The sequence below is a fragment of the Squalius cephalus genome, assembly GCF_949319135.1.
Source record: "Squalius cephalus genome assembly, chromosome: 15".
Taxonomy (NCBI): domain Eukaryota; kingdom Metazoa; phylum Chordata; class Actinopteri; order Cypriniformes; family Leuciscidae; genus Squalius; species Squalius cephalus.
Window position 1 is genome coordinate 4,569,533 of NC_137136.1, and position 21,275 is coordinate 4,590,807.

The 21,275-nt window shown below is 37.2% G+C and overlaps 2 protein-coding genes across 3 annotated transcripts; both read left to right on the top strand.

Moving 5' to 3' along the window:
* Positions 1 to 5,019: 5,019 nt before the first annotated feature.
* Positions 5,020 to 10,814, top strand: ggctb (gamma-glutamylcyclotransferase b). Its single transcript, XM_079895134.1, has 5 exons — positions 5,020 to 5,105; positions 5,684 to 5,838; positions 6,897 to 7,042; positions 7,187 to 7,319; positions 10,470 to 10,814. The coding sequence occupies exons 1-5, from the start codon at positions 5,042 to 5,044 to the stop codon at positions 10,644 to 10,646; spliced, it is 675 nt and encodes a 224-aa protein (XP_079751260.1). The 5' UTR covers positions 5,020 to 5,041; the 3' UTR covers positions 10,647 to 10,814.
* Positions 10,815 to 12,182: 1,368 nt separating this feature from the next.
* Positions 12,183 to 21,275, top strand: nod1 (nucleotide-binding oligomerization domain containing 1). Of its 2 annotated transcripts, none has more exons than XM_079895126.1 (11): positions 12,183 to 12,701; positions 14,553 to 14,727; positions 14,829 to 16,629; positions 17,535 to 17,618; positions 17,695 to 17,778; positions 18,520 to 18,603; positions 18,778 to 18,861; positions 18,954 to 19,037; positions 19,135 to 19,218; positions 19,823 to 19,906; positions 20,497 to 21,275. In XM_079895126.1, the coding sequence occupies exons 1-11, from the start codon at positions 12,531 to 12,533 to the stop codon at positions 20,567 to 20,569; spliced, it is 2,808 nt and encodes a 935-aa protein (XP_079751252.1). In that variant the 5' UTR covers positions 12,183 to 12,530; the 3' UTR covers positions 20,570 to 21,275. The 2 variants fall into 2 exon arrangements, 1 of the variants encoding a protein (XP_079751252.1); XR_013823738.1 differs by having other exon boundaries at positions 12,189 to 12,701; positions 17,695 to 17,782; positions 20,497 to 20,928.

Consider the following 21,275-nt stretch of genomic DNA (forward strand, 5'->3'; position numbering starts at 1 on the left):
GACTTGTTGGTCACATGAAATAGACGTTTTGCATTTTAAGATAATGTGTCAACTAAGTTTGAAACAGCTCCGAAAAAAGTTCCATTCTGCGTCATTTTGGTAAAAATGTAAAATTTGAAATAAATAAATAGTCTTAAATAAAATACTTTGCAGAAATGCATTCTGGATTCTGTTCCATTTTTTTGTAAAAATAAATAAATAAAAACAAATCAAAGTAAAACACTTAACTGTGCAAAAATGTAGATACATTCTGTTCCATAAAACAATCATCATGTGTCATGACCCCGGATGACAAAGGTCATGAAGGTCATACACACCTCAAACTTCTATACCTTTAACCACTTAAGGCCTGTTCACACCGGGACGAATTTCGCGCGCGATATTCGCCGACGTTTAACGGCTCGTGACTAAACAAAGGGCGCCAATGTGAGTGTGCACACCGGCGCGAAAAACGGCACGCGTAAAAGCGTCATTTTTTAAAAAACGCCTCGGGTTCGTTTTTTTGGTTTGACGCGCCGCGTCAAAAACTATCAGACCAATGAGATTGGCGCTTTTGTTCATGTGTCTGGAGCTTCTGAAGTTACAGTAAAACACAACTTGGGGGCGCTCAAACACAAAACGGTCTTGCCGAGCACACATACGTAACGCGAAGAAGATATACACCAAGTAGCGTCTACACTGCCGGGAAGAAATAAGACGAGGAAGATGCAAGGCAAGATGATTGTAGAGCTGCTGGTCTCGTTGGTGTCGGAACATAAAGAACTATATGACAAATGCGACAGCGATTACAAAAATCTTGATAAAAGAGAACTGTTATGGAGTGGTTTCTGTTTTACATTAAGCGCCATCTAATGTCAGGGAATGAATTTGCATGTTCACTCGGCTCATCGTCAGTGAAAATCGCTTGGGTGTGAACACAAAAAACGCGTTGAAAAACGCTGGCGAATAACGTGCGCCGATATTCGTCCCGGTGTGTAGGGCCCTTTAAGGTTTTCGCTGACGATGAGCCGAGTGAACATGCAAATTCATTCCCTGACATTAGATGGCGCTTAATGTAAAACAGAAACCACTCCATAACAGTTCTCTTTTTATCAAGATTTTTGTAATCGCTGTCGCGTTTGTCATATAGTTATTTATGTTCCGCGAAAATCGCTTGGGTGTGAACACAAAAAACGCGTTGAAAAACGCTGGCGAATAACGCGCGCCGATATTCGTCCCGGTGTGTAGGGCCCTTTAAGGTTTTCGGTGACGATGAGCCGACGATTTAGACTGAGAATGCAAACACTGCTGGGAAACATCTTCAGGTTATAGCTGGGTGTCCTTTAATAATCAACTAATATTGAGCTCAACATTTGACGTTTTGTATTTTCACATGTGCGTGACCTTGATTACTTTATGAAATAAGAAAAAACCTCAAGCCTGTTTTACACAATCAGCGTACGCAGTGAACATAATAAATATGATATGAATATGCATCACTAATATGCACCGCAGACGTGAGATGTATGAATGGCATTCATTTTTAAATGCCTCTTTAAACATGCTTGACTTCTGTGGATGCAGCATCATGCAAAATCAAATGATGACATATATCAGGGATTCCCACACTGGGGCTTATGAGTTGATGAGAAGCTAATAATTAATTAAATCATAATACAAATAAAGCAATAATTTTAAAATAAAAGCTAATCAAGATATTATATAGTATTTAAAAAATGGAATATTTTATGTTTGACTGCATGTCATGTGACCACATTAACCATCGAAAAAGCATGTCAATGTGTTGTTAAATTATTGAAATATTAACTTAAAATCTCACAGGGACCTCAAGTAAATATTTTAGCTCAAAGAGGTTCGGCCTGTAAATACTCACATACATACTTGCCATTATTTAACTAAAAACAAAACCTTAAAAACATTTTAATAAGAATAATATGAAGCATTCTAAAATAATTCTGCCAGAATAAAAAGTGTCTGATAACTGGGGGGTTACTGAGATAAAGTGAGTAGGCCTAGTATTTGGCTTGTCAAATCGGGAACAGACAAGAAAGGGAAACATTTCCCCAATGCAATGGAAGAGTTTAGTGACAGGTGCGTCCCATCTGCGGACGTCTCATAACGCACAATGTGACCGAAGCTTCCTTCATTGGAGGATCTCGGCAGGCGACACAGCTGTAAAACTGCATGCAAACTTGTTTTTCCACATGCATCCCACTGGTAGGACACCCAAACGCGTGTATTTGCTCCAGGAGTGACCCCGGTTTATTTGATGTCTCAGCAGCCTCACTGCTCGAGCCGCTCTGTCCCGCAGTGATGACGCCATCGTTGTTCTGGAACGGGAACAGAACAGACCATGAAGCGGCTCAACGGGAGGCGCACAAACAAACGAGCACAGGAACACACACACACACACACACACACACACACACACACACACACACACTCCCCCGGGTTATGCGAAGTGGAACTGGCAAACATTCTTCCGGTAACGTTAACAAAACATTAATTTACAATGATAGCACAAAAACGGTATTTATAGCCTACATCGTTCATGGAATGTATGTTCCCCCCCTGAAACGTTTTAGTTGAACGTGCTTGTTCGTGTAACATTTTTAAACAAAGAAACCCCAAAACAAAATCAAATCTTTTTGATTTCAGATTTGATGCCAGTTACATCTTGTCAAACCGAGAGACAGTTCGTCCCCTAAAGTGCTCCGTGTATATAAGCCATGCAACCAAAACTGTTAATAGAATTCTAAAGAAAATAATTAAAGCTCTATAAATAAGACTAATTAAAAGCCACCCATTGCAATTCATTAATCATTAAAAACTGACCAAGTCTCGTTTATTTATACCTTTAAGTCTAACACTGCCATCTACTGGCATTGCATCTAAATTGCATTGCATCAGTTTATGTGCAAATCAGTGAAGCTTTAGTCTTTTTTTTATTTTCAGATGTGTTACAAACTTAACCCTCTTGTTTATGCGGCGGGTCAATTTGACCCATTTTGATTTTTGAGTTGTCGGAAATATCGGTTAACGAACCTATGTTCATCATGATTTTTTTACAGTCTATGATCATGACCCTAAATCATGAGAAAAATTCTTTTTGACATTTTGTGACTTTTCCTCATTTAGGGTCATGAACATGCATACAAAGTTTCAACACGCTGATTTGTTTTGACACATACACACTTAATTTCTATTACGTTTGTAATGTTTTTGGGTCAATTTGACCCACATTTTAATGTTTTAAGGCAACTGTACAGACCCAAAATAATAACATTTATTTACAACCCCTTGAAGCTAAAAAGGAGCTTTCCCCTGCTTATTTTAATATGTAAAAAATATTTTGCCAGCCACAGATGGCAAAAATGAGCTATTGCTTCTTTTGTCAAGCTATCTGAAATTTGTTGTTTTTTGTTAAATGTTTTGACTTTTCCTCATTTAGGGTCATGATGAACATGCATGCAAAGTTTCAATACGCTGATGTGTTGTAAAATGTGCAATCAGACATTTTGTAGGACCTTGCTGTTCATGGGGCCCATTTAGGGGTAATAAGGTTCATTAGCATTTATTAATCTTTGTTAATGTTAGTTAATAAAAATCCAGCTGTTCATTGTTTGTTCATGTTAGTTCACAGTGCATTAACTAATGTTAAAAAATACAACCTTTGATTTTAATAAAGTAAATGTAAATATTAATACTAACTTAAATGCTGAAGAACAAAACTGTTTAACCTGTTGTCAGTCCCACTTTTTGAGCATAGACAACTTAAATTGTTATAAATCTGGAATACTTCGGGTTACTCTCAAACTCAAGTTTGGTTGAACTCAAGGCAAAACGTCACTGATTATTGCAGAAGTAAAAAAACCAAACAACAAAAAAAAAACAGTTTTAAAAGTAAAGTTATGGAAAAAGCTATAGAAGTTTAAGTTTATGAAAATATAAAAATATAGATTTTATATATTAAATATGTATTTTACAAAGCTTGTTTAACTCTAAATCTAAGAAAAATCAAAGCCAAACATCTAAACAAGTTCTGAGCCAAATTTTTGAACTTTTAAGTAAGATTTTTTTGGGTGCAGTCCTAAACTTTCCACTAGATAACATCCAGGCTTTACTGATGACCAGACAAGGACTTTTCAATTTCCATATATGGGTTGAGTGATCTGAACCATATATATATTTCTAGAATTTTCAAAATAGTAGACATCCTATTCAGAGGTAGTTTGGGCAGGAATCTTAATATTTGATTTGAATTCAGTCTCTAAAACACACATACATAAAGAACCAGATTATGAATTATAGTTTGGCACCACATCACAAATGGAGAATCTATCGCTATTTATCTATTATCTATTGCTCTGTCATTTCTTTTGAGAATCAAATATGAAAATTATTGCACACGTCCCACAGGTGTGGGGAGGGGTAGTCTTAAAAATAGTTAAAAACATTTTTATAAATCACAATTTTAGCTATTTATTCTTTGTAATGTGTGGAAATAGTCCTCGATTGTGTTTTTTTTTTTTTGATTTTTGGGGGAATTGTATTGAATCCAATTTGACCTGCTCCAACAAGGCCATACCCAGAAATGGAACAGTGCACGAGGGTTAAAGATAAGAGATATGCAATCATTTGACAAAGATACAAACATTCAGGCAATTATTGACTGGTTCAAAAGGCTTCAATAAACAATGTTTTGTTTTTAATGCACATCAAGTTTAATACAGTTCCTGTTAAACTACAAAATACATATCTATATTCACATTTATATTTACCCGATGTTTATTCATAAGAATTTCACAAAACCCATCTTTCTGAATTTCAGATTCGTTGAAGCTCAATGTTTGTCTATGTGAAGATGTGTTAATCAATAAACACGAATGGATCACATTTACATTGACTCAACAAAAGCATTTGACCCCTCTGGGTTTGATGAGAACAAAAGGGGAGGGAAGGGAACCTCCCACCGTCCAAATGTCCCGCTCCAGCCATCTCTCCGTCGACAAAGAACCAGGTCAACCCTGAAACAAACACCATGTCCTCCTGTAAAACCCTCTTCATGCTGCTCGCTGCTGGATTCAGCCTTCTGTGTTCGGCAGGTGGGTGATGAAACGCTTGATGAACTTTGAGAGATGTGTATCACTGCTTTATGTCCGGTTTTCATTGTTAAAGCTCGCTTGCTCTTGTTTTATGAAACACATATGGGTGGATGAGTATTGAGGGTCTAGAAACAACAAACCTAAACCAAGAGAAACAATAAATCAGTTCTTATAGGCCTTTTTTTTATTTATTAAAACACCATGTTCCTACACTGATAGTCACTTTGAAAGCAACATGTTAATAATCAGCTAAAATGCCAGTTTTAGGTTGAATTTAGGTGGTGAATGTTCACCACCCTACAGGTTATTCCTGCTGCTTCCACTAGAGGGACAGTTGGGAAAGTTCTTTAGTGTCAGATGAATGCAGTGGAATGGGACACAATGGATTTGCATGAGAATGGAGTGTTGCTGAAAGGTCTTGTAACAGAGGTGTTTTCCATCTTTGTCACGCCATTCGCGTTGCCTCTGAACCCTGCCGACCGTGATTCCACTGAAATCTGTCCATTTCCTCACCCTGTCCCTCCTCTTCCTCCTCTTCCTCCTCTTCCTCATCCTCCTCATCCTCCTCATCCTCCTAGTCCCTCTGCCCTCCGAAGTCTCAATCATGGACAACAGCACCGATCACAGGAACGGATCAACCTTCCTGTACTTTGCCTACGGCAGTAACCTTCTGAAAGAACGACTGCAACTGAAGAATCCATCAGCTATCATTCACTGTGTGGCCAAACTGAAGGTATCTATCTATCTATCTATCTATCCATCTATCCATCTATCTATCTACGCTCTCAGAAAAAAAGGTATGAAAGCTGTCACTGGGGCTGTACCTTTTTAAAAGGTACATTTTTGTACCTAAAGGGTGCATATTGGTACCTTAATGGTACATATTAGTACATAAAAGGAACAAATTAGTACCTAAAAGAAACAAAAGTGTACCTTTTGAAAAGGTACAGCCCCAGTGACAGCTTTCATACCTTTTTTTCTGAGAGTGTATCTATCGTTCATTTGTTCGATCATTCTATCTGTCTATGGCCCTTCTTACACCTGGTATTAAGATGCGTTTTGCTTGATCGGATCACAAGTGGACGACTCTAAATACCGGTGTAAACAGTCTAAAATGATTTGAGCTTGTCCGCTTTCCACTTTCGACCACTTCCAGATGTAATTGTAAACGCATTAGACCGGATTGCTGTCGTAGTGTAAACGCTCATTTGGTCGAATGTTTTCGAACAGCCACAAAAGACCGTCTACTCTCCGCCTCCTGATCTTATGCACAAACATTATGGGAAGCGCTCTAGCAAGACGGGATAAAAAATTTGCCGCCTGAAGATCCACGTTTGGTTTGAAGATGAAAAACGTACCAAGCACAATGTTCTCTCACCATCCCTGATTCCTAACACACACTCACAGCGTTCGGCTGGTCTTGCGTCTGTCAGAGCAGAAACTAAAGCTGATGCTCTCCGTATGTTCTCCATCATCTCTGTGTGCGTTCACATGTAAATTAAGCATAGTTATTTTGTCCATTAGATCGAGTGATCTAAAAAAAACAAAAAAAAACAAAAAAACACATTCACCCGCCTATAGACCGTCTCCTTGAAGAAATCAGGACAGAAGTGGTTGAAAGTGGACAAAAGAGACGGATTAAAACAGTCTCGTCTACTTGTGATCCGATCGATCAGAGCGCATCTCAATACCAGGTGTAAACCTTTCTATCCACTGATCTATATAATATCATATGTAATTCATATAGATCAGTGAATCTGTCTATCTAACTAACTTAGTCAACTCCTCTAGGACTACAAGCTGGTGTTTGGCAACCATAAAGGGGTCGCGAGTCAGCGCTGGCAAGGTGGTGTTGCGACCATCGAGCACAGCCCAGGTGAAGAGGTGTGGGGGGTCGTGTGGAGGATGAACATGACCGACCTTGAGTCCTTGGACCGGTAGGAGCTTTCAGACCCACAACCCACACTTTATAAAGACAAATGAGAGATCATTATGTAAAAATGTTGCATATACCTAATTAGGAGCAAGCAGAAGTAAGTGAATGATGGAGGTCCTCATTTGTGCTGAATGTTCTTCTGCAGTCAGGAGAACGTGAAGATGGGGACTTACAGCCCAATGGAGGTGTTCGTGTCCACCAGTGACCAGGATCTCCACTGTCGGACATACATCATGAACAGCTGTGTGTATGCGCCACCTTCACCACATTATCTAGAGGTAATGTCACAACAAACATGAGGCTTTAATCAGGACTTTAGTTTAGCTCAACTAGCAAACTTCCATGCAAGTCTCGAGATGACAACATTAAAGGAGAACTCCGGTCAATTTTAACATTGAGCTCATTTTTTTGTACATTTGGAGTGCTGTCAGTACAGAGAACAACGACAAAAATCGGTGTTTCCTACACCGTGTTATCCTCTTTTTAAAATTTGCACCCTGTTGACTTCAATGGGGCAAGTTTTAAACCTGCTTTTAGCCTCTTAACATCCTTGATGTGTCATTACAAGTGCACAGGTCATGTGAGTGATTCCTTTAGAGTGAACACGGTGAATCTGACTGCAGTAGATGTGAAAGATATTAATAAAAATGATATTTATTTAGCCAGCGCTCATACCTGTATTTACATCCTGTTTTCGGTCAAAGTCCATAGTAATCGATTGTCGAGTTCACGCGCATTGGTTTAGTTACCTATGATCATGTGCGTGAACTCGACAATCGATTACTATGGACTTCGACCGAAAACAGGATGTAAATACAGGTATGTGCGCTGGCTGAATAAACATCATTTTTATTAATATCTTTCACATCTACTGCAGTCAGATTCACCCGCGTTCACTCCGAAGGAATCACTCACATGACCTGTGCACTTGTAATGACACATCAAGGATGTTAAGAGGCTAAAAGCAGGTTTAAAACTTGCCCCATTGAAGTCAACAGGGTGCAAATTTTAAAAAGAGGATAACACGGTGTAGGCAACACCGATTTTTGTCGTTGTTCTCTGTACTGACAGCACTCCAAATGTACAAAAAAAATGAGCTCAATGTTAAAATTGACCGGAGTTCTCCTTTAAAGGATTAGTTCACCTAAAAATTTTAATTAACCCATAATTTACTCACCTTAAAGCCATCCTAGGTGTATATGACTTTCATCTTTCAGCCAAACACAGTCGGAGTTATGTTAAAACAAATCCTGGCTCTTCCCAGCTTTATAATGGGAGTGAATGGTACCTGAGATTTTGAAGCCTAAAAAAGCTCATCCATCCATAATAAAAGTAATCCATACGACTCCAGGGGGATAATAACGGCCTTCTGAAGCGAAGCCATGCGTTTTTGTAAGAAAAATATCCATATTTATTACTTTATAAACTATAATCACTGGCTTCTGGTAACGGCTGTACGCGAGTCGAGGTCTGGCGGAAGAGTGACCTCTGATCCGACGCATTTTTTACCCGACGATAATCTCAAGAAAAATAAATTTGATCTGTGGCTGCATTTACACTGCAAGTCCTAATGCACAGGTTGAATATTTTGACCCTGATCCAATGTTTTGTCCCACCTGTTGACATCTACTTAAGATAAACTAACTGTGCGTAAATTTAAGGGATAGTCATCATTTACCGACTCTCCTCATTTCAATTTGTGAACTTGATCCACTGAATCATCGAAAGATCCGAAAACGTCTGAATTAAGAGGGGCTTTAAATAATAAATGAACGAAGCTGCTTCTGTTTTCCCGGCATCTCTTGTGTGTGTCGAAGCAATTAAAAAAAACTGAAATTGTGCTTCTCTAAACAGAGTAATCTGATATCATTCTTCAAAACAGAATGAGTTTGTTATTTGTGCTGCTGGGAAAGGACAATGTTGTGGTGTTTTTTTCTGGCATTTACCCCGGCCGGCTTTGTAAGTATGACACAATAGAGCACCGCCAGCAACTGGGTCAGTGATACTGCCCTTCACAACAAAAACACATTAAACGGAAGTATCTGGAATATCTGGAATCATTTTTATACAAGAGTCTCTGCCACAAAATAACCGTTTTATATTTATCCATTGGACATGTTACTTTAAGTAGACGAATTAGGCAACTGTGATTGTTATGGCTTTATGAATAAATCTCTCATCATGGAAACACTGTTCTAGTTACATGCACTTAAAACCATTTGTAAAACATGTAAAGATTAGTTTGTGACACTGCAGAATCATGTAATGATGAAAAAGTTATGGTGATTAATAATCTGGTTTCTGGTGACAGGACCGAAGATATCCACTTTGCGTCCAAGATATAATCTAAAATTTACATTTACACTATAATTCAAAAGTTTGAGGTCAGTTTAAAAGAAAAAAAAGAAATTCTTACTTTTATCCAGCAATAAAGCATTTAAATTATTCAAAAGTGACAGTAAAACATTTATAATGTATTCATTTGTATTCCAGTTCTTTTGGACTTTCTGTTCAACAAAGAATCTTAATTTTTTTTTATCAGTTTCCTCAAAAATATGAAGCAGTACTGTTTTCAAATAATAATATTTCATTTCATAATAAATGTTTCTTGAGCAGCAAATCATCATATTAGAATGATTTCTGAAGGATCATGTGACACTGAAGACTGGAGTAATGATGCTGAAAATTCAGCTTTGATCACAGGAATAAATCACATTTTATATTAAATATATTCACACAGAAAATATCACTTTTAAATAGTAAAATTTCACAATATTACTGTTTTTACTGCATCTTTGATCAAATACATGCAGCCTTGGTGAGCAGAAGAGACTTCTTTCAAAAACATAAAACAAATCTTTAAAACCCACCCAAAACGTTTGAATGATAGTGTACATTACATTTATGAATTTAGCAGATGCTTTTATCTAAAGCGACTTGCAGAAGAGGAATAAAAGCAATTCAAAGGAAAAAAAAAAAAAGTAAAGAAAAAAGTCTTTTGTCATTTGTAAATGAGTACATTATTTAAAGTTGAATTACCATTTTGTATTTTTATTTATTTATTTATAGTTGTTATTATTACTATTGTTATTGTTGTCTTAATATTTCATGTATGTAAAATTATTTACATAATTTTAGAGTTATGAAAAAAGAGTTATTATGGGGAAAAAAGTTATGACTTTACTTGTATGAAGCTTTTTGTTAATGCTTTGAAAAAGTTTATAAAAAAATTATAAAAAAATTAAGAATAATCATCACTTGTTGCCTTTAGACGTACAGACATTTGGACACAAAACCGATATGCTGTCCGCTTTACTCTTCCTTTTCTAAATGACCAGAATAGACTTTTGCCTGTCATCATAAAATGGAGTTTGAGAACACAGAATAGAATTCAAGTGTGTAGAAACGAAGTGACTTGTGTGTTGCAGGTTATCGTGATGGGTGCGGAGCAGAACGGGCTGCCGGAAGACTACCAGGAGAAACTCAAGACCATCGAAACCAACAAATACGAGGGACGTCTGCCTGTGATGGACGAACTGAAGGAAGCTTTGAAAAAATCCAAAGAAAGGACACAAGAGATTCTATCTGATGATTTACCCTCATAAATGGTGTCTATGTGCACCCTTATCTGTAGTCTACAGAGTGTACACCACATCACAATGCTAAAGGACAGGTTAGTTATGTTGTTTATGCAGGACAAGAAAAATGTGCAGTGTTCGTAATGTATGGTAGTAAAACAATACAATTCCATAAAGTATTTTCTTGCCGGCATTAATTGTGTTGTGTTTTATTTTTCACTTCTGATTGTCATGTCCCAAAAAAATTAATAATAATAATTAGATCTGATTTAACCAATCGTGAGGTTCAGGTCTGGGATTTTAACAATATTCTTAACAACTACTTATTTCCCTTCTGATTTTAATCTAGACAACACTGGTTGAAACTTGTTACCATGGTATATTTTTGTAAGAATATATACATGACATTTTTGCAGTTTAGTAAAACTTCCCAGCTAACAGGGAATGTTCTCAGAACTTTAGCTAATGTTGGGGAAAAGTTCTCTTAAAGTTCTTAACAAACGTTAATCCAGTAATATTAGGTTAATATAAGGTTATCTGGTCTTTAATAATGTTCTCAAAATGTTAGCACAATAAAATTATTTACCGTTTTTGTTTTTACCTTAGACGTGCAGTTGGATGTTTGTGAAAAAAAAAAAAAGAAAGATTGATCCAACTAACTAAAGTCTTTTTTTATTAAAATAAACAATTTCATTAAAATAAATAAATTAATACATTTGAATCATTTAAATAAGAAAATCAGTGTAAAATGTTAAAACAAATAAATAAAAATAAGATTAAACTTATACTAAATAAATTGATTAAAATAAATGAAATATTATTTAAATGAATAAATAATAGGCATATATTCATACATTTGATTAAAATGTATTTTTTTATATAAAAAATAAATACATGTATAAAATACAGCTTACTTAAATCTGCAACTAACAGTGAATTACAAACTCAATGAAGTAGGCTAATAGAAACTAAACAGTTTACACATTTATTATAGTATATATTTATATATTTAGTATATAGTATATATTTATTTATAGTATTAATTAGGTCTTTGTAGCCTACATAAAATTATAAAGCTATCTTTTAAATTTTAGGATGGGAGTCCCTCTAATACGAATCATCATAAAAGATCATGGCATCTAAAAGATTGAAAAGCCCTGGTTTAGAATAACATTTAAATGTGTAGGCTAAACTATGTTCCCATAATGTTTACAAAATGAAAAAATGGAATGTTCCATTGGAATGGAACGTTCACATATCCAAGAGAAAACAACGTTTTTATAACAAACACAGATGTTTTGAACGTTCATAACGGTTTTATAACTTGATGGGAATACTAGAAAAACGTTCTTAGAACATATTTTTGTTGGCTGGGTAATAGCCTTCCAGCAACAGCAAAATTATGAATTATGAATGACTGAGGGGTTGTTTTGTTTCTCTGACCTCTCCACACAACTCAAACTCAAACAATGTTGACGCAGCAGAAATGAGCAACTCCAGGGTGGGTTTCAACTTTCACCAATCCGGATCATGTTAATTTCGCCATGATTTTAGTTTCACTTCCTAGTTAACATGGAAGGTGCGGAACCAAGTAAACAACACTCCGTTCAGTCCGTTTAACCTCGCGAAGTTTCCTAACGTTTGTACAGATAGATTGCCTCTTTCATTTTCCGTTTTCTTTTGAGTGAGGACGTTGAGATGGCTAGACTTTCTTGCAATACAATATAGCGTCATTTTCTTCTTGAACCTGTGAAATTTGTTTTAACTCGTGCTGATTTCGTTCACACCGACTATGACGCGACCTCTGCGGGAACAGTCCGGTTACACCCTGCCCGCGCGTCTGTAAAGAGACTGGTTTAGATTATCATTAGGGTGTTGACTAACTAACCAGCTACAGTGTCCTGCTGTAAAATGGGGTCTTACAAGAAGGGGTCTCACCTGAAGCTGCTGACTTCACACCGCGAGCTGCTGGTGGAGCAGGTGAAGAACACACAGTGTATTCTGGACAATCTCCAGATCAACGGCTTCATCTGCACTGAAGACATCGAGATTATACAGCGCAGCACCACCAAAACTGACCAGGTAGGGCCTATACAACACTAGAATTATATTAAAGTACTGTGATATCCAATACTGTACCTGCTAGTACACAAATAGTACAATATTTATAATAAAATAAACAGAGGTTGAAAGGTAATTGAAAGCACTTTCGTTACAGTACTTGTGTAGCCTACTTTTTTCATTTTCTTTAAAAATCTTTTTGAGTATAACTCTAAATTGTGATACTTTTACTTGAGTTCCAGGATGACAATGTCAAGATTCATTAGGCTCAAATTGTGAAAGAATGGTTGAGAGGAGCATGAAGAATCATTTTCACTCATGAATCGGCTCCTCTGAGTCCAGACCTTAAATTCATTGAAAGTCTTTGGGATGTGCTCCAGTCAAAATCTGGATGCCTGTGTCCATATAAGGGATATACAGACCCTTTCCAAAAAATTAGAATATCATGGAAAAGTTTATTAATTTCCATAATTCCATTCAAAACGTTAAACTTTCATAGATTATAGATTCAGGGCCCACAACTTTGAACGATTTCAAGTATTTAGTTGTTTATTTGTACATAATTTGGGCTTCCAGCTCATAAAACCCACGAAAACAGGATTTCCAAAAAAATTGAATATTACATGAAATCCCACAGTAATTACACAGTAATCCCATGGTCATTGAACCCGGTTTTGGTTCTTTTGGCAATGTGGGCAGGTGCAAATCCTGCTGGAAAATGAAGGAAGCATGAAGTGCTCTGGAAATGTCCTGGTAGACGGCTGCGTTGACTCTGGGTTTAATAAAGCACAGTGGACCAAAGTCCTCTTTTCTGATGAGAGCAAATTTTGCATCTCATTTGGAAACCAAGGTCCCAGAGTCTGGAGGAAGAATGGAGAGGCACACAATCCAAGATGCTTGAAGTCCAGTGTGAAGTTTCCACAGTCTGTGTTGGTTTGGGGAGCCATGTCATCGGCTGGTGTTGGTCCACTGTGCTGTCCACTCAACGCAGCCGTCTACCAGGACATTTCCAGAGCACTTCATGCTTCCTTCATTTTATTTATTTATTTATTTATTTATTTATAAAGGGACCATGCACAATTTTTAACATAAAATTCACATTTCATGCATTGCACCGGATTTAGCCAAAGGCTAATTTTCGTCCGTAGTCCCCAGGCAGGTCAACACTTACAAAACACAGAAAATACCTATATGTTCACAAACTTTTCCAGCAGGATTTGCACCTGCCCACACTGCCAAAAGAACCAAACCCTGGTTCAATGACCATGGTATCACTGTGTAATTACTGTGTGATTTCATGTAATATTCTAATTTTTTGAAATCCTGTTTTCGTGGGTTTTATGAGCTGGAAGCCCAAATTATGTACAAATAAACAACTAAATACTTGAAATCGTTTAAGTTGTGGGCCCTGAATCTATAATCTACGGAAGGTTAACGTTTTGAATGGAATTATGGAAATAAATAAACTTTTCCATGATATTCTAATTTTTTGGAAAGGGTCTGTATGTTATATGTATATGTATAAGGAATATGTTCCATATTCTTGGAACATCATAAGTTACTCTTACTTGTCATATTATTTTTCAGTACTTGTACTCAAGTGAATTACTTCTTAAGTAGCAATACTTAAGTACAATATTTTAGTACTCTTTACACCTCTAAAAACAACTTCATTAGTTACATTACATACTGTAGTTTTTTTGTACAAACATTTTTTATTATATAACCATTCACTCACACACACACACACGTATTAACAGCTAACAAACAGTACTTGACATAAGTTATATTATTATAGTAATTATATAGTGTATTTCTTGTAATTTAGTCTTCATTAATTCTGTACTTATCAACTTATTTTTGGACATGCAGGTACGCAAAATTTTGGAGCTGGTTCAGAGTAAAGGAGAGGAGTGCTCAGCATATTTCATGCACATTCTTCATGAAGCATACGATGCTTACATTGATCTGCGGCCTTGGTTTGATGATATTCAGTACACACCATTAGACACTATAAGTGCCATACCAGTGATAAACACAGACCCAAGTGAGTTTTTTTCCCCCATTTAAAATATTTGCATTTATGCACTCAATTTATCAATTATTCCACCAGTTGGTTTGGTGCAACGTTTTTCTTCATCTTTGCAGTTAGCAAGTACTGTGAGAAGCTCAGATGTGAGCTGGGAAGGGACACTCAGTTCATCACGTCCTACTCTAAAAGTGAGGAGACGCCACTGGAGGATCTTTACATGGACACACAGATGGAGCTCCTGAACGACAGAGGTGAGAGCTTAGGATACTTACAGAGTCTGGATGAGCTTCTAGGAGACCAGGGTGTCTTCAACCAGCAGGCTGAGACGATCTTCATCACCGGTGACGCTGGCGTAGGCAAATCAATTGTCCTTCAGAAACTGCAGAACTTGTGGTCCAAAAGGGAGCTGAAGACCCGTGCAAAGTTCTTCTTCAAGTTCAGATGCAGGATGTTCAGTGCCTTCAAGGAGACGGACGAGATCTCGCTGAAGGATCTGATTTTCAAACACAACTGCTATCCAGACGGAGACCTTGATAATGAGGTTTTCACCTACATCTTACGATTCCCAGAGACGGTGGTTTTCACCTTTGATGGATATGACGAAATCCAAATGGATTCTGACTTGGATAATGTGCCTGAAGTGGTCTCTCCGGAAGAAAAGACTCGTCCGCTTCTGCTTCTCATGAATTTGCTTTGCGGAAAATTGCTCAATGGTTCTCGGAAGATCCTATCTGCACGAAGCGGCACCGAGATCCAAAGCAGAGTAATCCGGAAGAAGGTGTATTTGAAGGGATTTTCACCTGAACACCTGAAGAGATATACAGCTCTCCATTTCCCAGAGAAGGAACACAGGACATTGGTGACGGATCAGCTGGACGCCAACCCTCACCTCTGCGGTCTTTGCTCCATCCCATTGTTCAGCTGGATCATCCTCAAGAGCTTCAAGCATCTTCATTCGGTTTATGATAACTTCGAATTGCCAGACTCTTGCATTACGCTCACAAATGTCTTCTTGCTCCTTTCTGAGGTCTTTCTTGGCCACTCAACTGCACGGCCTGGTCTTTTGAAACGGAGCCCGAGGTGTCCCACGGAAACCTTTAAAGCTGGTGAGCAGAAGCTTTCGGCCTTTGCTCGGCTAGCCTTACAGGGTTTAGAAAGGGGTGGACTTGTCTTCAGTATAGAGGAAGTGACATCCTGTGGATTGGACGACGAAGATCTTCAGTTTGGCTTTCTGAGGCCTGCTTCACATTACGATGCATGCGGAGGCTCTGCTACCTTTGAGTTCCTCCATGAGACCCTCCAAGCCTTCTTAGCGGCGTTTTCTCTGGTGCTGGACTCCAAAATCTCTCCTGAATCCATTCTAAGGTTCTTCTCCAAATGCGAATATAAGAAGTCTCATCTCTCCTGGTTGCCTTGTCTGGGAAAGTCAAGACCCAGAGATAAAGACCCTTTCCAGACCAATTTCCAATTCACCAACTTATTTTTATGTGGTCTCTTGTCCAAACCCAATGCTGCACTCCTAGAGCATATCGTTCCACCAACATCATTGAAACAAAAGCGCAAGACGCTCAAGTCCTATCTGTCCAACAGCGTGCGGACTCATCTTAAGGGCCTCCCTCATTATCCATCTACAGACATTGAGGGCAACAAGGTGCACGCGATGCCAAATTTCTTGTGGATGCTGCGATGCATATTTGAGACGAACAGCGAGAATGTGGCCAAGATGACGGCCAACGGCATATCGGCAGATTACATTAAGATTGCCTTCTGTAACATTTACTCGGCCGACTGCAGCGCGTTGAACTTTGTCCTGCACCACCGAAGGAAGCACCTGGGAGTCGACATGGACAACAATAACATCAATGATTATGGCGTGAAGCAGCTGAGACCCTCTTTCAGCAAAATGACTGTAGTAAGGTAAGAAAAGCCAGGCAGGGTTTAGCTTTAAGGGTTAGTTCACCCAAAAATGAAAATTCGGTCAGTAATTACTCACCCTCATGTTGTTCCAACCCTGTAAGACTTTTGTTCATCTTCGGAACACAAAATAAGATATTTTTGATGAAATCTGAGAGCTGTCTCACTCCTCCATAGGCTTCTATGTAATCGATATCTGCCATCCCAGATAAGTTAGTAAAGACATTGTTAAAATAGTCCAAATGACTACAGTGACTCAACCATAAGTTTATCAAGTGACGAGAATTACTTTTTGTGCGCAAAAAACACAACAAAAATAACGACTTTATTCAACTCTTCATATTCCTCTGTGTGGGCCTTTGAGTGAGTTCACGTAGTGTAACAGCGCAGCGCTTCTGGGTTGTACGTCAGAATGTAGGCTCACTATTGGCCGACGCTGGTCATGTGTGTGATGCTGGCCAATAGTGAGCCTACATTCTGACGTACAACCCAGAAGCGCTGCGCTGTTACACTACGTGAACTCACTCAAAGGCCCACACAGAAGAAAATGAAGAGTTGAATAAAGTCTTTTTTTTTTTTTTCGCACAAAAAGTATTCTCGTCGCTTGATAAACTTAAGGTTGAGCCACTGTAGTCATTTGGACTATTTTAAACATTGTCTTTACTAACTTTCTGGGCCAGCAAGTTTCAATAACATAGAAGCTTATGGAGGAGTGAGACAGCTCTCAGATTTAATCATAAATATCTTAATTTGTGTTCTGAAGATGTACGAAAGTCTTACGGGGTTGCAACAACATGAGGGTTGAGTAATTACTGACATTATTTTAATTTTTGGGTGAACTAACCCTTTAACCAAAAGCTCATTCAGTATTGAGAACTAGAACGACAAATGATGTTCCTACCTTTCAGATTATGTGTGAATCAGCTGACAGACAGCAGTATTGAGGTTCTGGCAGAGGAACTCGTCAGACACAAAATCATTAAGGTCTTGGGGTGAGTTCATCCGTCCTTTGTTTTGTTGTTTGAGTTTTGTTTAGGGCTCATTCTACCCTGTTCTCTGCATTTACAGCCTTTACAAAAACCACATCACAGATGTTGGAGCCAAACTAGTAGCAAAGATCATTGAAGAATGTCCACACTTGAAGACCGTCAAGTAGGTATTACAGAAACATACCCTGATAGCACAAGTACTTGTCACTTGATCATTCAGAAATCATTCTAATATGCTGATTTGGTGCTCAATTATTTTAAAAAAGAATTCTTATCAAAAAGGTGGTGCTGCTTCATATTTTTTGTGGAATTTTTCTCATGATTCTTTAGAAAGGATTTATTTGAAATGGAAATCTTATTATAAATATTATAAAAGTATTTACTGTCACTTTCGATCAGTTACATTTTTGATCAATTAATTACATTACCCAATTACACTATCATTCAAAAGTTTGGGGTATCATGGTTTCCACAGAAATATGAAGCAGCAGCAACAGTTATCAACATTAATATTAATACAAAATGTTTCTTGAGCAACAAGTCAGCATATTAGAATGATTTCTGAAGGATCATGTGACACTGAAGACTGGAGTAATGATGCTGAAAATTCAGCTATGATCACAGAAATAAATAACAGTTTAAAATATGTAATTAATTGTAATTAATACTTTTATAAAAATTGTAATAATATTTAACAATATTACTGTTTTTACTGTCATTTTGATTTACAAACTGCAGCTTTTTTTCAAAAACATAAAAAGAAAAAAACTTAAATTACGAAAGGTAGTGTATGGCATTAAAAATAGATTGCACCAAAAAGTCATTTGACAGACCATGATGTTAACGTTTCGACTTTTTAACCGTTTTGCAAGTGTGTGAATTCCTTTTTTTGTTTCCCATATAGGCTTGGCTGCAACAACATCACAGGTGTGGGTGGGAAATACCTTGCCAGTGCAATTCAAAAGAGCAAATCTATCTTTGACGTAGGGTAAGAATATCTAAGGGAACGATTAAACCCCACCTTTTAAATGATACTGCCATAAAAAAAAAAATAAAAAAAAAATCTGCTCTTTTTTTTAAAAGAAAGTATATTTTACAGAAATATTTTATACAAAAACGATGGTGAAAGTGGTGAAATTAAAATAGTTCAAATTGGTTGTAGAATGTGGGGTAACTCGATCGGTGACGAGGGGGCAGATGCGTTTGCAGAGGCTCTGAAGAATCACCCCAGCCTGACCAACCTCAGGTATAAAATTACTCTTATGTCTCCATTCTGATCAATTTAGCTGTCAGATAAAGAACGAGCCATCTGAGAATGATTATTGCATTGCTGTTTAGTCTCTCCGCCAATGGCATTACTTCTCTTGGTGGAAGAAGTTTGGCAAAAGCACTGAAGCAAAACACAAGCCTTCACATCTTCTGGTAACAACAGAACGTCACATTTTCTCATGCATGTAAAATAATACCCTTTTGATGATTGTTCCCAGATGCATTCTCACAAAATGTGCTTATTTTTCAGGCTGATACAGAACAAAATCTCTGACGATGCAGCGTCAGACATTGCCGATGCCTTCAAGTCCAACTCTGCTCTGACACATCTGATGTACGATCGATTATTCCTCAGTATTTCAGTAATATCTTTAAAACTGTTTCACTGTTAATATCTTTACAACTGTTTGACATATGCAAGCATGTAAGTGGTCATTTCTGCAACTAATTTACAGCATTCATTTTGTGCAAATGCAATGATGCAAATACTATTTTATTGCTGCATCTCACATGTTTTGCTCATAAAAGTTCATGTATTTCAGTAATTCAACTTGAAACTAATATATTATATAGACTCATTACATGCAAAGTGAGATATTTCAAGCCTTTATTTGTTATAATTTTGATGATTATGGCTTACAGCTTATGCAAACCCTAAATTCAAAATCTTGAGAAATTTTTTAAAATTTCATAAGCTGTAAGACAATCATCAAAATTATAACAAATAAAGGCTTGAAATATCTCACTTTGCATGTAATGAGTCTATATATTAGTTTCACCTTTTAAGTTGAATTACTGAAATACATGAACTTTTGCACGATATTCAAATTTTTCGAGTTTCACCTGTACATGTAGACTTAATGCCAAGTAATGAACCTCAGGTCTGCGTGCACAATATTTGCTCCGACAGATTGAATAATCTATTCGACTCTCTACAGGCTAATAGAAAACGAGTTGACCATTCACGGAGCCAAACAGCTGTCTGAAGGCTTGACAAACAACACTACACTGAAGGAAGTCAAGTAAGATCTGTGAAACCTAGAGAGTTTGCATTATTTTAAGGCATAAAAGTTGTAATAAAAGATTATTTTGCCTTCATAGACACCTTGGTTAAGTCAATTGCATGAATGCCATTAATGCTCTATCAATGATGGTCGAGGTGAAATGTCAAAACTGAAAAGTAGTGATAAAATTGACTTTTTTACCCAGTATTAGTATTTGTGCAGTGTATTTTATTGCATTGACTTGGCAACATGCAAACTCAATTAAAAAAAAAAAAAAGATTGTGAGTTGAGTCTGTACACTCTTAAAAATAAGTTATTTGTTGGCATCAATGGTTCTGCAAAATCCACACAACCTTTCCATTACAAAAAAGGTTTTTTTATAGTGGAAATATATCCTTTAGATTATTAAAATGTTCTTCATGCCAAGAAAATCCCCTTTTGGAACTTTTTTTGGGAGCGTAGTGTGTTCCAAATCACACACTCAAGAGGTGTCTATGTAGGCAGCTCACTAAATCCTGGACCAGAGCCCTAGTTTACACGAGAAGATCACTGCACATGACTACGTCTTCCAGTTTCACACATTTCCAAATTTTCTGATTTGTTCACAGCATTAAAGGAAAATGTGTTTCTGAAGAAGAAGAACAACTCTTTGAGGGCGACAAGAGGCTTCGCTTCCGCTAAGAAGAAAAAGTAAAACACGTGATTTGAGAAAAGACTGTGAGAAAAGAAGGAAGTTGGCGTAAAGCCACAGACGTCGGTTTACTTCAATAACAGAAGCGCCATCGGCTGCGAAGGCAACACTGATGCAAGACATGCAGGTTTATTGCAGTCGTGAGTTTCACACTAAAGCCAGAACTCAAGAAATTACATCAAGGCTGGGATATACTGTACAGATGAAAATTATGAATGTCATTTTTATAGATATATTTCAGTTTGCTCTGAAAAGGGTGACACTTGTGCACTTATAATGGTGCTTTTTCAGTTCAGAGAAATCATTATTAATCATTTTGGTAAATTAGATGATTAAAAACCTGGCAAGTAAAAATATCACCATGCTCTAATTCACACACGCACACAGAAAGACGTCCAGACAAATATTTAAAGATCTGTGCTTCAAAGAGTTTGCTTTTTTAATTTCATTATCTCTGTACATATTTTTTTTTTTTTTTTACATATATGGAATGTTACAATATCTCTAAATCATTAAAAAAAAAAAAAACTTTATGATCACCCGGGTGGTCACTGTTAACATACATAGACAAGCTCCTGTTGAATACTATTTCATTCAACAAGAAACGTTTCCTTTGCATCAGGTTCCTCTCAATTGCTGTAAGGATGAAACTAGATCAGACAGATCTTTACCTGATGGAGTTTGGTAGCACATTAA